At 38.6% G+C, this 17,304-nt stretch overlaps 1 protein-coding gene and 1 long non-coding RNA gene across 2 annotated transcripts; both read left to right on the plus strand.

Annotated features, from left to right (window-relative positions):
• The first annotated feature begins 8,744 nt into the window (after positions 1-8,744).
• On the plus strand, positions 8,745-9,301 carry LOC131235107 (uncharacterized). The gene is made up of 2 exons (XR_009165940.1): positions 8,745-9,106; positions 9,160-9,301. It is a non-coding gene; the product is annotated as an uncharacterized LOC131235107 (long non-coding RNA).
• A 3,902-nt stretch (positions 9,302-13,203) lies between these two features.
• Positions 13,204-16,234, plus strand: LOC131234585 (uncharacterized). Its single transcript, XM_058231517.1, has 9 exons — positions 13,204-13,228; positions 13,339-13,444; positions 13,584-13,828; positions 13,907-14,110; positions 14,203-14,295; positions 14,386-14,493; positions 14,589-15,071; positions 15,755-15,921; positions 16,051-16,234. Exons 2-9 carry the CDS (start codon positions 13,342-13,344, stop codon positions 16,232-16,234), a joined length of 1,587 nt encoding a protein of 528 aa, XP_058087500.1. The 5' UTR covers positions 13,204-13,228; positions 13,339-13,341.
• The last annotated feature ends 1,070 nt before the right edge of the window (positions 16,235-17,304 follow it).

A 17,304-nucleotide genomic window follows, 5' to 3' on the forward strand; every position in this document is an offset into this window, starting at 1 on the left:
AGGATGAACTTCCATGAGAGAAAGGGCTTTAGGTATATGATCTAAGGTTAAAAACACACAAAAGCACTCTCTTCTTTCTCTCACAACAACTAAAGACAAGCTCTCTATATATAGGCAAAAGGTTCCAACGGATATTAAACGATCACATTTATGACAGAGTTCGATATCATCGAGCGGGATCGATATCATTGAGTGTATACTCTCGATATCATCGGTGGTCCGCTCGATGACACAAACTCAAATGTCATACACTTTTGAAGCCTATTGCCAGTTGATCGAGGGAATCGAAACACATGTCGATGTCATCAGATTTTGAACTCCGATTTCTTCGATGCGAGGTTTGATTCCTCGACATTTGAAAATGAGAGAGACTTGCTATGAAATATTTCAGGTTTACAAGAATGATCGAGGGACATTCGAGATCATCAAAATTTGAATGTCGATGATATCAACTGTGTTGAGGCATCAATAAATTCATAGAATTTTTGTTTAAGCTTGCTGGACAGTTTCTGTCCCTGTTCGATGTCATCAAAACCGTACCGATATCATCGATATTTGAATATCGATTCTATCGAGTGACCCTCGATCATAGATAAACCATCTTGAAATATTTTACTTGAAAACTTCGTGCCCATGACTGATATCATCGAGATTTGAACTTCGATGGTATCGAGGGAGCTTCGATATATCGATGCACATATGATATTCTTAAGTGAAAACAGGAGCACCAGGGATCTGCCTATCGATATTATCGAGTCACCTTCGATGGACTCGAGATTCAAATATCGATGATATCGATAGATATATCGATACATCGATAAATCCATCCAGAGATATTTGTAGTTGTTGGACACTTTTTTCCTCATTTCGATGGAATTGATTTGTAATCGAGGACATCGACAGCGTAGGTCGATTATATCGAGCAATGTATTGATAAAATCGACAAAGCAAGAAAACTTAGAGATTTTCTGATTTTGAAAATGTTTTCTTAACTTAAAAACCCTATGATGTTCTTACTTGTTTTAAGGGTTTAAATACCTAGTGTTTTGGGACATGGGATGTGAGGCTTAGATTTACCTTTGGCGAGTTCAGGCCCACATCCGATTGAGGCAGATGGTTGATTGATCTTCCTATAGAGCTTCTCTATCTAGTTGACTCAACATTCACGCTAATTGACAAACCAGGGTACTTTCAGACATATTTGATGAGATTGAATCAGACTCTGCAGCGAATCCTGATTTTCTGTCATCCAATTTTGATGAACGTTTAGATTCCCTTAAGGAAAAGATAGAGGGTATGCATGTGTCCCAAGAAACTCAATTTAAATACATGTGCAAATATCTGAGGTGCATTAACAATGGACTACATCTAATTGATCCTTCCATACTTGCTCCTTCCTCTGATTCAGATTAGTGTTGAATCTCTGATCTGTAATAACTTTTATACTTGGATTTCTCTTAACTTTATATGATTGGACATGTTTTCTTGTTATTGTGGACATGTTTGAATAGTTATCTTGACAATATTTACATTATCTTGAACTTACTTCTTACTATTATTACTCATTGCTCTTTTGTTTCCATCATCATTTATAGGTTCTTTCATTTGTCATATTGTGACAAAAAGGGGGAGAATTTGTGTTGATATGCCTATTTCATAATGATATTGGATTCTATAGAGTGGATGTTAAAAATGTGGAGAAGTGGAGAAGTGGTTAAGTAGAAAAATTTTAAATTCTCCTCTTAGATTCTATAGAGTAATGTATTAAGGGGGAGTATTGGTTTGTTGATTTTTGCTGACCAGGTTATAACTGGTGCATGATTCTTTATTATGCATATATGATTCTTTACTATGCGTATTATGCATAATTTTATTTATTTGGTTTTGTCACGAATTTATTAAAGGGGAAAATTGAAAATGCTATCTTATTTAGCTCCTAGGTTTGTCAAATTTTGAAGTGCTAAAACCTCTTAGAATCTGTATCTTGTGTAGTTGTACTGTAAAGATCAAGTTCATTTCATCCTTGCCTACATTCAAGTACAAGATCAAGAAGTTCAAATACAAGTGCAAGAAGTTCAAATTCAAGTTCAAGAAGTTCAAGTACAAGATTAAGAGACACAAGAACAACATTAAGAAGTTCAAGTACTAGATCAAGTCTTCAAGCTTCAACTACATCAAGAAGTTCAAGTGCTAGATCTAGTCCTCAAGCTTCAACCATATCAAGAGAATGATATGTGATGATTCCATCTCACAAATAAGTTTTGTTTAACCTTAGATTGACCTTAGGATAGGTCATACAATTTGCATTTAAATCATAGGTCATTTGATAACTTTATAAGTCATATTTCAACTAGTTGTAGTCATGGTTCGACTAGTCCAAGTACTGGATCAACCAGTCTAAGAATTTCCTCGACCAGTCCAAGGTTTGTTGTGAATTTTCATAATTTCTATTGGACCCTCGACCAGTCCTGAAGATTGCTCAACCAGTCGAGTAAACAATGCTCGACTAGTCGAGCAGGCTTGACTCAAAGTCCTGCAACATTTCTAGGTATCACTCGACCAGTCGAGTAGCGATCTTATCTTATCACGCCAGAATTTTTGAAATATTGTTGGTCCTTCGACCATTCGAGCTGACCACTGGGCCAGTCGAGTGAACAGTATTTTTGCCTATAAATTGAGGACAATTTTCAGAGTTTTTCAATTCATTCCAAGATATTCAAGTCAGAACTCTAAGAAAACTTGTCCCCACATTCGAGAAGCTAATTGGTTAGTATTTAAGATTCTTTTAATAGCATTTTTGCATTTGATTTTGCGATCTCTATTTAATTTTATTTCTTTTGAAAAAAGGAATATTGATTTTACCCTTTTTGAGATCAAAATCAAATCAATCTGGCCCATGTTAATTTAATCTAAAAATCATTTAAACCTAAGAACTTTTTCATATATGAGTTTGGACATTGAACATCTACGTTGAACATCTATATCAAATTGGTTCTACCAGGCTTCATCAGAAGAAGAATCCTCAGATAAGTACATTTCAATTTTCTGTATTTGGTTTGCAAGATTGCTAGAAAATCTTCTATTTTTGGTTTTGACTGAGATAGCTAGAAAATCTCAGTGAGTGGGATTTTTAATTGTGGTAGCCCTTTTGAAAATACAATTGTGAAGGTTTTGGGTGAACCTTGGAAAACCTATTTCATAGTGAAAGCCAATATCCCGAGGGTGAGGATATTGGGAGTGGAGTAGTTGTGTGGCTGTTTTCTAACAGTTGGTGTACACACAAGCGAACCACTATAATTGCTGGAGTTGTGGTGAATGTTTATTTTTGTGCATTTATGGTGAATGATTGTAATTTACTTTCTGCACATGTGGTGAATGTTGTAATATCAATAGATATTTACTTCTGTTTTATTCTTTATTCCTCTGTATCGGTTTGGGATTTTGATACACAGACCGTTCTAGAAATCAGGTTGTCCTACCATAAGCCATTGGTTTTTGGTGTAAGGTTGTCCTGGTTCTTATTTGTCATGTTTCTTTCAGTTGTGTTCACATGCTATTGATTTCCTTATTCATTTAAGTCCCTTGCTTTCTTGGCAGATAATAAAAAACAATGACCTTGAAGAGTTGCGGGAACTGGGTTCTGGCACATTTGGGACTGTGTATCATGGGAAGTGGAGGGGTACTGATGTTATGATAAAACGAATCAATGATAGGTGATTTGCTGAAAAGCCTTCAGAGCAGGACTGCCTGGTCGGTGCCTACAATTTACATTGACAATGTTCCATCTGTCATCTACCTTCAGAGCAGGAAAGCCTTTCATGCCTTTTGTGTGCTCATTTTGATGCCATATTGTGTTTTTTCTTTTTTTCATATAAGCAGAGAGCTGACTTCTTGAATGAGGCGTGCAAGCTTGCTGACTTGCACCATCCAAATGTTGTAGCTTTCTATGGTGTTGTCCTGGATGGCCGTGGGGGATCCGTGACGACAGTAACAGAGTACATGGTTAATGGTTCTCTCAGAAATTCTTTACAGTGGAATGATCGGTTTTCTTGCTCACTTGTTTTTATTTCTTGTCTTATAATTATGTTCTTTTCATTAATGATGTGAAGTAAGTGCATGCTCTACTTATTGCATGGCATCTGAATGGAGGAAATTTTACTTGCTACTATTTGTCATCAGGACCCTCGATCAGCGCAGGCGTCTCTTGATTACTATGGATGTGGCATTTGGGATGGAATACTTGCATGGAAAGAACATAATACTCTTTGAATTAAAGCTACCAGTCTTCCTTCTTCACATGGGTATTTAAACTGCCTTTTTTGTCAGGAACAATTCCAGCTGAGACATCGGCCACCTTCCCTAGGAAATCAGGCAGCTCTACCACCTCTCCTTGCATGTCAATTGCATTAGAGGATCTGTAGAAAACACTGAAAAAATGGCATTCATCAAGCTAGAGACTGCATGCCAGTTGGCATGTCCTGCTCCAAAGATCTCGCTGCTTGCAGTCGACCAATTAATGGCCTGGTATAGCACAGTTCAAGTTTAGAGATTCGAGGTTGTAACTGTAGCCCCTGCTTGGAGATGGTTCAACGTTGTCAATTCGAGGTGCCTTGAGATAAAATCATGGAGTGAATGCAAAGGTGAGTTTAAGGTTGAGAGGTATTGGATTTAGAGATTGACAGAATCGAAAGACCACCCTGTACCTTTTGACATTGGGAACTGGCGATGTCGTAAGATAGTCCACGGCACACAGAAATCTAGTCCTCAAATGTCTGTCTATGTCTGCAAATTGCTTTAGTCTTATTAAGAAAATCTGTATTCAACATGTTTGTGATGCCTTGATTGCTAAGTACATATTTGGGACTGATCTGGTTTCTGTTCTTGCAGGCCGGTGTAGGTGACATTGCAGGGAGTTAACCCTAATGACCATTACTGTTGAATGAGGCTGGAGGACATCAACTATGCACGCCCTGTATATGAGTGCCAGGGCTGCTCGGATCCTGCTGGAGCTCAAGTAAGCGATAGTGCATGCATATAAGTTCGAAGGTCTGTTTGTATTTGTGAATAAAAATATTAGAGCCAGATAAGTTTGAATTCCATAATCATTACAATTTGAACCAGATAAGTTTGGAGGATTGACTACTTTGCAATAGAAAAAATGAACATAGGAAGGTCTTCGTTCACTAAAAAAAAAAAAAGATTCTTGACTTCCAGTGTCTATGACCCATTTAGTTTTTGTCCTACCAACTGTGTGATTTTCAGCTGACCCGCTTAATCTGTGGTGTACAGATGGACAATGCATTGCAACGGTTGCACATGACCATACTAACAAATTTTGTTCCAGCAGTAGCAGTGGAAAGGATAACACTAGATATCGATTAGCTCAGCCCCAATTCCATATACCATGCAAAAGAAAAATCAACGGTCAGTGAACAACATCTTGGCCTATTTTAATTGATGTGAAATTTCTTTCAGGATATAATGGTGCTTGTGATGTTGGTTTGAGACTTGCAACCTAGAACTGTAGCACGAAACTAGCTGCTGTGGTTCGGCGCTGTTTTGCTAATCTCATGCTGACCCAAATTTTTGAGGGGTATTTTTATAATAACCCAGTTCGAGTCCTATCAGTTAAGCAAAATACAAAAACCTTGTTAAGTGGTGGTTTCCATTGTACTTTTACACTTTCATGCATAGTGAAAACTCTCCCATTGTCCTGCCACATAGATGTAGTCAAACATCATAGCAAGCCACTTGAAATCCGTGTTTTTGTGTGTTTCCACTGTTGTTTTTTTACTTTTTAGTTTGTCATCACTCTCTATTGATCCAATATGCATATGCATCTTAGCAGCTGCAAAATTACGAATGGAATATTTTCATGAAATACATTTTTATCCACGCTCCAAAGTAACACCACCCATTGTTATAAACTGGTAACCTTATTCGAATAATGACCTATTTTATATGGGGATTGCAACTGAGGCACACAGTTTAGTAATCTAGACAATTGATCAGTTAGATAATGCCATGAACACCTCCCAGATTGGAAGATTTCCACCAACCTCGAGACACCTGAATATCGACTATTACTATATTTTTCGTAGTAGTCTATTTGCAGGCCACAATTTGAAAGGCTAGCATTGCACCATCAAGGCAATTTTCAGGTGTGGTCCATCTATAGTGGCTGCCACGTGTATAAACTTGAAAAACTGATTGTGATGGACCATTACACGACTGTCAATGCACAACTGGCCTGTCAGGCCTGCCATTGTAAATCTCTTGGTTAGACATTAATCTCTACATTTTCCTTTTAGGAATGCTCCTTCAAACACTACAAGAAAGTAGGCCTTTAGCCTCAATTTTTTAGCCTCGGTCCAAAAAAAGGAGGCTAAATATGGTTTTTAGCCTCGGTTGTAAAGGAACTGGGGTTAAAAATTCACTTTTTGCCTCAGTTGATGAGAAACTGAGGCCAAAACTCTTCCCTATTGCCTCGGTTGGTGAGAAACTGATGCTAAAAGTCAGCCCTTTTGCCTTGGTTGGTGAGCAACTAAGGCCAAAAGTCTGCCCTTTTGCCTCGGTTGTTGAGAACTGAGGCCAAAAGTCTGCCCTTTTGCCTCGGTTGGCGAGCAACTGAGGCCAAAAGTCTACCCTTTTGCCTCGGTTGGTGAGCAACTGAGGCTAAAAGTCTACCCTTTTGCCTCGGTTGTTGAGAACTGAGGCCAAAAGTCTGCCCTTTTGCCTCGGTTGGTGAGCAACTGAGGCTAAAAGTCCGCCCTTTGCCTCGGTTGGTGAGAAATAGAGGCAAAAAGTATGACATTTTGCCTCGGTTGGTTAGAAACCGAGGATAACAGTCTTCCTTATTGCCTCGGGTGTTGAGAAACCGAGGCTAAAAGTCTACCCTTTGCCTCGGTTGGTGAGAAATCGAGGTCAAAAGTCTGCCCTTTTGCCTTGATTATTGAAAATCGAGGCCAAAAGCCTACCTTTTGGCCTTGATTATTGAAAATTGAGGCCAAAAGTTTACCCTTTTGTCTCTGTTGGTGAGCAACTGAGGCCAAAAGTCTACCCTTTTTCCTCGGTTATTGAAAACTGAGTCCAAAAGTCTGCCATTTTACCTCAGTTGGTGAGAAACTGAGGCAAAAAATTTGCCATTTTACCTCAGTTGGTGAGCAAACGAGGCTAAAAGTATGTCAAATGTCTACCCTTTTGCCTCGGTTGGTGAGTAATTGAGGCCAAAAGTCTGTCATTTTGCCTCGGTTGGTTAGTAACCGAGGCTAAAAGTTTGTCCATCATTTTTGGAAACTCATTTATAGAAGTGGGCCGAAAAATTATTTCTTGAAGATGCCTATCATTGAAGCCTTCTTGAGGTTACCGAACTCATCACGGTGGGCCACGATAAGATTTCAAAGGTAAATGGTCCTATTATCACTGATCCATGCATTATGGCCCATTGGAATGTTAAATCAACCTACTATTTTGGGTCCCATTCTAAATTAATATATCAAAAGAGATGGATGGAGCGGATGCCATGTCATGGTGGGCCCTACAGAGGTCTCTGGCCGTTTTTGCCTCAGTTATGAAAACTGAGGCCAATATTGCCCCGGACACCTGCCATTATACGGAGAAAAGAGCAAGGGTACTTTCGACCTTGCGTTTTCGTTATTTCTACAAAAGCCAGGCACCATCTCTCACTCAGCTTTTCAGGAAAAAGGTCACTGCGAGTCCACGCAACTCTCCCAAAACCCTCATTTCTCTCGATTTCTGCTCGGAAATCACCGTCTCTTTCTTCACTTCCAACCATTTCATCGATTGATGGCAGAAGGAGCTTCGAAATTCTCGTTTCTTGGATGTGCAGGTCGGTATTGCTCTTATTCCCGCATTTTCTCGTTAAATCTCGTCGAAGATCGGATGTTCTAGCTCTCAATTTTGTTTTTCTTGATTTGTTTGGAATTTCTTTGCTGTTTTTCTATTTTTTCTCGATCGAGAACCCTAGATCGTCTGGTTTAGAGAGGAATGCAGAGATTTTTTTATTTTTTATTTTTTGAAATTCTGTCGGATTCCCGTAAAGAAGACCTTTGCGATTTCCTTGTTTGCAAATTTTGATTCTTTTAGCATGTTTGCGAGTTTTTTCTAGTTGAAACCCTGGAAACGGAGATTTCACATGGAAATTTCGTCGATTTTTTAAAATGTTAGGAAAATTTTGCTTACTCTTGCTCTTGATTTCTCATTTTCTTTTTTCTTTTAATGATTTTTTTTTTTTTTTTTGTTATTTTGAGTTTCTGTTGATTCATGACTTTAGAAGTGGAAATTTTGCGAATTTCTTTGGAAATACTTCTCATTGTTCTTATTTTTCATTTTCTTCATTTTGATGATCTTTTCTCTATCCTTTGTATACATTTTTTTCCTATATGAGACCCTAAATTTTCGGACTTGGAGAGAAGAATTTGGTTTCTGATGGCAGTTAGGTTCAGATCTTAGTACTGGAACAAGATCTATTGTTTTTTTTCTCCAAAATTTTGAGTCTCCCTGTTATCTAGATCTGTAGATAAACGGATTAGTGCTTTCCTAAAAAATCTCACATTGTAAAGAGCTCGAAGGATTGAAAAATCTGCTCCAGCGCCATCATATCTTTAACTTGGATTATTGTCATTCTAAGCTTTTAGATCAGATCTGTAAAAATTAAAATTAAAAAATTAAAAATTAAAAAAAAATAATTTGTTGCTTGCTATGAATGGCTCTACATGCCAACCTGGCACAAATCTAATTATAAGCACAATGTTTTAAGTTACTTGCTATGAATGGCTTTACTAATTATAAGCACAATGTTTTAGCTTTCGTTTTATTTGAAGTTATTATAATTTTTGTTGTCGGCCAATGATAATAATGTTGATGATGATTTATATTGCTATGAATGCCAGGTCAACCAAGGTAGACTCGATAGACTAATCAAACTTTCATCTATATTTTCTGAAGACCCATCTGTGCTACAAGAGGTACATTGAGAGATGAGTTGTGCCAGACTTAAAGTTGAATACATACGATAAGACAGATTGCTATGCACTTGCAAATCCATTACTTTGTTTTATGAGAAATGCAAAAGGGACCAGCCTGAGTGGCATTCCATGGAACTTCCATTCTATAAACATGTTTGAGGATACATTTGAGACTGTCATATAAGCCTTTTTAACATGTATGGTGATCTATTTAGCCTTTTAAGCATGATAGGCTATCCTTAGGTAACTGTTGCATTAACTGTATACTCTGTACTGATTTTTCTCTTTATGGTAGTGTAATAGTGCTTGAGGAACTACTTACATGTTGTCTATGCAGGATGGCATGTGCACTACATGACTTTGCATGCACCTAGATTAGCTCTAAAAGTCCACACAGTTATTAAAAAATAAAAAGGCTTATGCATAACTACGCATATTTTCTTAGCTACCTCAATGTCACATAGCTGCCACATGTACACTTAGTTTTTTTGAGATGGCAATCATTCATGGTGTGGATGTTTAGGGGTTTTGTAATTTTGGGCAGAGTATTGCATTGTTCATAGTTGATACAAGTGATGGATAAGAGTTGGATGCAAAAGTCAAGGTAATGTGCTGAGCAATACTCTCTCCTTCGAATTTGGATTCCTTATAAAGTTGCATTGTTTTAAGAGTTCCCTTTATTTCCTTGGACAATATAGGGTGAGCTTGGAATATGTTAAGGGCATGAAGGAATTCATTGAGTTTGCATTCAACAATGCTGCTAGCAAGGGGAAGATCGTATGTCCATGTGTAAAGTGCGTCAACCTCTTTTGGCGTGCTCATAAAGAAGTGGTAGATCATCTTATGTGTGAGGGAATTATGCCGAATTACACCCGTTGGGTGTTCCATGGGGAGGCGTCTTCTTCATCGACTTCCGGCCCTGTAACTAGTACACATGATGATATGCCTCCATGTGATGACATGCATGGATTGTTGCATGATGTGTTTGGAATATTAAGTGTGGATGACATGCCAACTGAGTTGCCATCACAGGAGCCAATACAAGAGGAACCGAATCCTGAAGCTGAAAGATTCTTCAGGTTGTTACAAGACACCGAACAAGCCTTGTACCTGGGATGTAAGAAGTTCACGAAACTCTCTTTTGTTGTTCGAATGTATCAACTTAAGTGCTTAAATGGATGGAGCAACAAGTCATTCACCATGTTGCTTGAATTGTTGAAGCACTCCCCGAGGGTGGGACGTTGCCGAGTTCCTTTTATGAGACCAAGAAGATTATTAAAGAACTGGGCCTCAGTTATAACAAGATCGATGCATGCCCCAATGATTGCCAGTTGTATTGGAAGACTAATGTGAACGATGAGTCATGTGCTGTGTGCGGTATATCCAGATGGAAAACGATGGAACATAATTCTAATGACGATGAGGCAACAACTATTCCCTCCAAAGTTAAGAAGATTCCAGCAAAGACATTGTGGCATTTTCCATTAATACCAAGGTTACAAAGGTTATTTATGGAAGCACAAACAGCTAAAAACATGAAATGGCATGACAAGGGACGAACCAAGGATGAGTGCATGAGACATCCTGCTGATTCTCCTGTATGGAAATCTTTTGACGAGCAACACCCAAATTTTTCATATGATAGTCGTAATGTCAGGCTTGGGTTAGCAACTGATGGATTCAATCCCTTCGGGACGATGAGTATTGCTCATAGCACATGGCCTGTTGTTTTGATGCCGTACAATTTACCACCGTGGATGTGCATGAAGCAGCCTTACATCATGATGTCTCTACTTATACCAGGCCCGCATGGTGTTGGCAATAATATCGACGTGTATCTACAACCGTTGATAGAAGAATTGCTTAAATTGTGGGAGGTCGGTGTCGACACTTATGATGCATTATCGAAGTTGAATTTTTGAATGTGTGCTGCTTTGTTATGGACTATTAGTGACTTTCCTGGATATGCAATGTTGTTAGGATGGAGCACAAAAGGTAAGCTCGCTTGTCCTAACTGCAATAAGGACACAGAGTCCCAGTGGTTGACACATAGCCATAAGTTTTGTTACAAGGGTCATTGTTGATTCTTGGATAGAGATCATAGGTATAGACATGATAAAAGGAACTTTAATGGAAAACTAGAGTTAAGAGAGGTGCCAAAACAACTGTCTGGAAATGAAGTGTGAGCTCAAGTGAACAAAATTAACATAATATTTGGAAAGAAGTCTGGTACCAAAGTTGGAAAGAAGAGAAATCGAGACAATAATAAGGAAAAGGGAAAGGCATCTTGTTGGAAGAAGAGAAGTATTTTCTTCGATTTACCATACTGGGCAGGTAATATGTTGCGTCACAGCCTTGATGTGATGCACATCGAGAAGAATGTATGCGACAATGTTCTTGGGACGTTGTTGAACATCGACAGGAAGACAAAGGACAATGTGAAGTCTCGTCTGGACCTCCAAGAAATAAAGATAAGATGAACACTTCACCCAAAGCAGAGACCATCAGGCAAAACATATTTGCCCCCTGCATGCTTTACAATGGCGAATAAGGAGAAGGATGATTTCTGCAGAGTCATAAAGAACATGAAGGTACCAGATGGCTATGCGAGTATATCTCACGATATACCAATCTCAAAATGAAGAAGATTTTAGGACTCAAGAGCCATGACACTCATGTTTTGATGTAACAAATACTTTCAATCGTCGTGCGAAGGACATTACCTCCAAATGTGAGCTCAATCCTAATTGAATTAAGCGGATTCTTTAGAGATTTGTGTTCCAAGGTTGGCCGGATGCAGGATTTCAAGTTTCTTGAATCTCAGATTGCTTTAACACTTTGCCATTTAGAGAGGATCTTTCCACCGTCATTCTTTGATATCATGGTGCATTTGCCTATACATTTAGCCAGCGAGGCAATGTTAGCCGGGCCAGTACAGTACCGCTGGATGTACCCAATCGAAAGGTGTGTTTTAAGGTCTCAATATGACCTTTCATTTATCTTGTTGTAATAGATAAAATCATGTATACTTATATGTCTATTATGTGACTATAGGTACCTACAGAGACTAAAGTCCTACGTTTGAAACAGAAGTAGGCCAGAGGGTTCGATTGCAGAGGGGTACCTAGCTGAAGAATGCCTAACATTCTGCTCTCGGTACTTACATGGTGTTGAGACAAGATTCAACAGACCGGTTCGAAATGAGGACTTTAGGGATGCGACAGTAGGTCGTCCATTGGGAAAGATTGACGTGTTTATTATCGAATATGTTGATAGGACACAGGCACATAGATATGTGTTGTTCAACACCAATGCGGTCGCACCATTCATTGAGTAAGAGTAGTTTTATTTGTAGCGTTAATTCATAAGAATCTCACTTGTTTACAACTTATTCATCGAATTGAATAAAATGCAGTGAACACAGGAAAGTGATTAAGAAGGAGATGCCCCGAAGAGCACCGAGGCTCCTAGAACGCATCCACAATGAAAAGTTTCCAGATTGGCTTGGGAAGCATGTGGACCATGTTGGGAATGATCAAGTTCCGAAAGAAGTTAGAAGCCTGGCTCGGGGCCCTAACACTGTTGCAAGAAGATTTAAAGGATACATCATTAATGGTTTCAGGTTTCGTACAAGAGACCGTGAGAGAGACTTGAAAACACAGAATAGTGGAGTTGTAGTGACGGCAAAGACATCAAGCTTCGCAAGTACAAGTGATAGAAACCCTGTTATAGGGGATGTGGATTACTATGGTGTTTTAACAGACATTATCGAGTTAGATTATTGTGGGTCCAAGAAAGTTGTATTATTTAGGTGTGATTGGGTGGATGTAAGAACTCAGGGCAGGGGAATCAAGAAGGATGAATTTGGGTTCACGCTCATGAATTTCAAACAATTATGGCATACTGGTCGGAACATGTATGATGAACCATATATCTTAACAACCCAAGTACAACAGGTATTCTATGTCCCCGATCCTATTGATCATGATTGGCATGTTGTTATCAGGTCAAAGCCAAGGGATTTGTTCGAAATGGGCATGAATGATTCGTTTGTTGATAATGACACATACCTTCAGAGCTTGCCTTGCATTAATCATACATTGGAAGCGACCATGCTTGCCAGTGATGATAATGTGAGTTGGGATAGGACGGATGTGGAGAGAAATGAAGTTAACACTCCACAAAACTTATCTAATTTGATTAAAGAGGACCATGATTCTAGATTGGAATCTGATGATTAGGTATTGATGCCTGACACAAATGTGATGCATGCTTTTTTTTTTTTTTTTTATGCTCACAATTATTTGGTTAACTCCAATCTCATTACATATATTATTTTCATATTGTGAAGGAAATGAAGATGTCGACCTCCGACCATCATCATTCGAGCTTTATTGACCCGGTCCCGACCACCAACCAGGTTGGACAGAGTTCAGATAGTTCAGCATCGACTCTGGGTATGTAAATATATAATTTAAGTGAAGTGAAGTTAAGCTTGTAACTTTTATAGTTTTGTTCTATTCTTAATTTAATTAAATGTAGATATTATATTTCAAATATTTAGAATGCTCATATCTATTCTTTTGTTTCATAAAGAGGGTGGTATTCATAATAGACGATTTCGAGGCCCTACAGTCATCAGCGAGGTGGCGAACTTGCCACCCAATAAGCAACTGAATATCAGTTGGAATAAGTACGGGCAGCCCATTGGACATAAGTACAATGAATTTACAAGGTGGCTGGGCATTTTATCTAGGAATGGGCGCTTAGCGCCTCTTGATCACGATAGTTGGCATCATGTGCCACTATCTCACAAGAATGAGATTTGGAATGAAGTGAAGGTAATATGAAATCAAAAATTCAATTACTCTTTTTGTATTTTTGTATACTAAGTATAATTGATGATTGATGTATTGCAGATCAAGTGGAATATCGACGAGGAGCGTCGAAATTGGGTAATGAAGTCCATCGGAGCTTCATGGAAGGAGTGGAAGAAGAGGTTAAAAAAAGAACACTACAAGCGATATTTGACTAATGAGGAACGACTAGCTCACTGTCCTGATCGAGTGGAGCCGACACACTGGAAGTGGCTCGTCACCTATTGGTCAAGTGATGAAGGACAGGTAAAAATTAAACATAAAGAAAAATTATATCCATGTTGGTGTATATTGTTATTTATATTAAAATTTAGTTATTTTACTATGTCACATTGTAGGCCCGCACTCAAAGGAATAAAATCAACCGCAGCAAGCATCGTATGGCCCACACTGCTGGCTCAAGGAGCTTTGCTCAAGTGCATGAAGAAGAGGTAAATTCTTCTTTAATTTCTAAACTTGAAATGCCATCATTCTATTTTAATATGATTGTTATCAACTCATTTGTTTTTACATGGAAAAAGCGGGCAAACAATCTTAGTGGAGAGTCTCCTGATCGGGAAACGTTGTTCATAACGACCCATCGAAAGAAAGATGGGAGTGTTGTGAACGAGGAGTCGGCTCATGTTATTGTATGTAGAAATTTATCAATCATTGACATCTCAGCTAATATTTTTCATTAAGTCATGATATTGAACAACTTATTTAATGTTTTTCTACACTACAGGAAATGATCGAGGAGTTACGGGCAACTCAGACTGCTGAGTCCTCTCAGAGTAGCACTGCCCGAGACAATCTCTTATCCCAGATATTAGGACCAGAGCATCCGGGCCGGGTCCGCATGATGGGGTTAGGTCCCACAGCTTCCACGTTATGGGGCACAAGAAATACCATTGCAGAACTCAGGAGGGAGACTGATGAGTTGCGACGACACATGAATGAGCGGGTAGAGCAACTAGTGGAGGAGCGGATGAAAGAACAGATGGCTAAGCATCTAGAGCAAATGGAGCAACGGATGACAGAGCGAATAACGGAGCAGATGGAGCAACGGATGACAGAGCGAATAATAGAGCAGATGATGGCACGAATGATAGATACTATGAACTCATTGGCTGCAACAGACCAAACTTTGGGCAATGTACTAAATGTAGAGGCTGACTTAGTCTCCACTCCTAAGAATAGACTTGAGGCTGAGGGACCTCAGTCGAAGGTTCTGAAGAATCAATAGGTAGTTTTTTGCTGAGATTCATTTATGCGTTATCTTTTACATATATATTTATGTTTTATTACATTTCATGAGTTTGTAGTTCACCATCATTGAATAGTTGGTCCTTTCTTTTTCAGGTCAAGTCGTATTTATGTGTATTTTTGTGTTTGACATGCAAAAGAATCCAAGGGCTATCTTAAAATGAGGGCTGTTTGTGCAAGACTTTGTTCTTTTTTGATATAGTAGCTATAGTTAGTGCAATAAATGACCTGATGAGATACTTGCGCAAATGCTTCCTATGCTCCATTGAATTACCAAAATTGGGAGATGACATAAATGAGCAAAGGGTTGCTCTGCATTCTTCTCTATAGAAGTGCCTTGTACAGCTAGCAAATAAGGTGTGTTAATCCTCTCTACTCTCCATATAGAGATGCTACCTCATTCAAGTCTTCGCTTCTATAAAGTTGGTCATTTAATTTCTATATCTAGAGAAGTACCTATCACCACATGCATCAACTATGAACTACCGCCATTAGCAACAAAATGAAACAAAGCACAGTAATTGCCTATTTTTTGCTGATCTTATAAACCATGGCCCCTTTCGAGATCTCTCTTTGACTCTTTTGTTTGGAAATTAGGGTTTTGGCCTTTTTTTTTAAGCAATGCTGCATCTGGTGAATTTTCAGAGAAGTGGAAATTCAACAAGCATTTTGTCTAATAAATCAGATGCTTTGATGTTCTTTTCTGAGATTTTGTCTAATACACCTGATTTGGAAGCATATATGTGTATAAGGGAGATTGGCGATGTTGCCTCACCTCTTCGTCAACACATGGAAGGCTACTCGTCATATGGGTATTGACTGTTGCTAGTTACCAAAAAATCTCAATTTTTGTGAAGAAGTTTCATGTAGCATCCTCTTATGGCTGATACTCAACTTCTCTGTTAATGTTTCTTGGTTTGGTATGTTCTCGGCATGCCCAGGTGCTCATCAAATGCATGTGATCCTTCGACCAGCTGCAATCCACGTGAAGCAGGTTCACATGCTGCAATGGAAGGGAGTTGCCAATCTACAAATAATAGTGGTGAAGTTATTTTCCAGTTCAACTGGAGTATGGCAAACATATTTTCCAGTTCAGGACTGAAGATTAGGCAATGTGTTTCCTGAATAGAGGATCTGCCACGTTTGAAGCTCAGGTATATAGCTTACTATGAGCAGTCTTAATAACAGGGTAGCATAGTAAGCATAGCATCCAATGTTTGTATGTGATCGTTCCTCATTAATTAGAGAGAATTTTCTTATGATTAAAAGCAAGAATCGGGTCATGGGTTGGGCTATTGCGTCACCATCATCAACATAGGGTTGATTCAATGGCCATGTAGCCACATTTCCAACATGGGATATTTATTGGAAAGTTAAAAAGTGAAAAATCCAATGTTCCTATTTTTAACTAAAAAGATGCCCACTAATTCATATGTTAGGACTGTTCAAACAATATGATGTTTGGAATGTGTCTTAGAAGTGTAGCAGTGTTGCCTATTTTCATCCATCGTTTTCATATGGGCCCACCATCTTGTATGCAAGCATTTTGTAACATATCTGTTATCACATTGTAGCAGCCAGTTTGAATGGTTGCATGGCAACTGTAACCAACCTGAAAAATTCGGTGAACAAATTGTGTTATGGTGTTGCTCCTATTATGGTGGGATATCCATTCCTTTTTAAAATTAGAATCTAAACTGTCATTAGTTATGATTGCTGCAGCCAAATTTTATTCATTGTTTCCTGTTCTGAACTTGGCAGCACAATAAACTTCATGTGATATTGAAATCAGTTTCTTCTTGCACTAGAAAAAGACTCGAGCAGGGTCTTTTTGGTTTTTCGTATTATCATCAACATATGGCTGATTGAATTAAAGCATCCTAGATGTGGTTCATAATTCAGAAAACTTGGAATACAAATACAGTCATGGTTGTATTTTCAAGCTTGTGGAAATGGACAGATGAGAGTGGGAGGAATAGTATAATGCCAACTTAGAAATTGTGATGATTTTTTCTATATGCTGTAGGCACAAGTTGATTTGCTCTCATTCAATTAGTCAAGAAAACCTCATAAGTTGAAGCTTCTCAAGGATTTTTCTGAAGGACATTCGATTCAAAACTCACTTGGTGATTGTGGTTAACTGTAGGGTTATAATGGCAGTCAATTATGGGACATTGCTTTCACTGTTCAGGCAA

This window comes from Magnolia sinica, chromosome 19 (genome assembly GCF_029962835.1).
Source record: "Magnolia sinica isolate HGM2019 chromosome 19, MsV1, whole genome shotgun sequence".
In the NCBI taxonomy this organism is placed as follows: domain Eukaryota; kingdom Viridiplantae; phylum Streptophyta; class Magnoliopsida; order Magnoliales; family Magnoliaceae; genus Magnolia; species Magnolia sinica.

Excerpts from the sequence above, each read along its gene's own strand:
- LOC131234585 (XM_058231517.1), top strand. The coding sequence starts at position 13,342 with ATGAAGATGTCGACCTCCGACCATCATCATTCGAGCTTTATTGACCCG. Across the intron at positions 14,296-14,385 it reads CTCAAGTGCATGAAGAAGAG|CGGGCAAACAATCTTAGTGG; the intron begins GTAAATTCTTCT and ends ACATGGAAAAAG. Across the intron at positions 14,494-14,588 it reads AGGAGTCGGCTCATGTTATT|GAAATGATCGAGGAGTTACG; the intron begins GTATGTAGAAAT and ends TCTACACTACAG.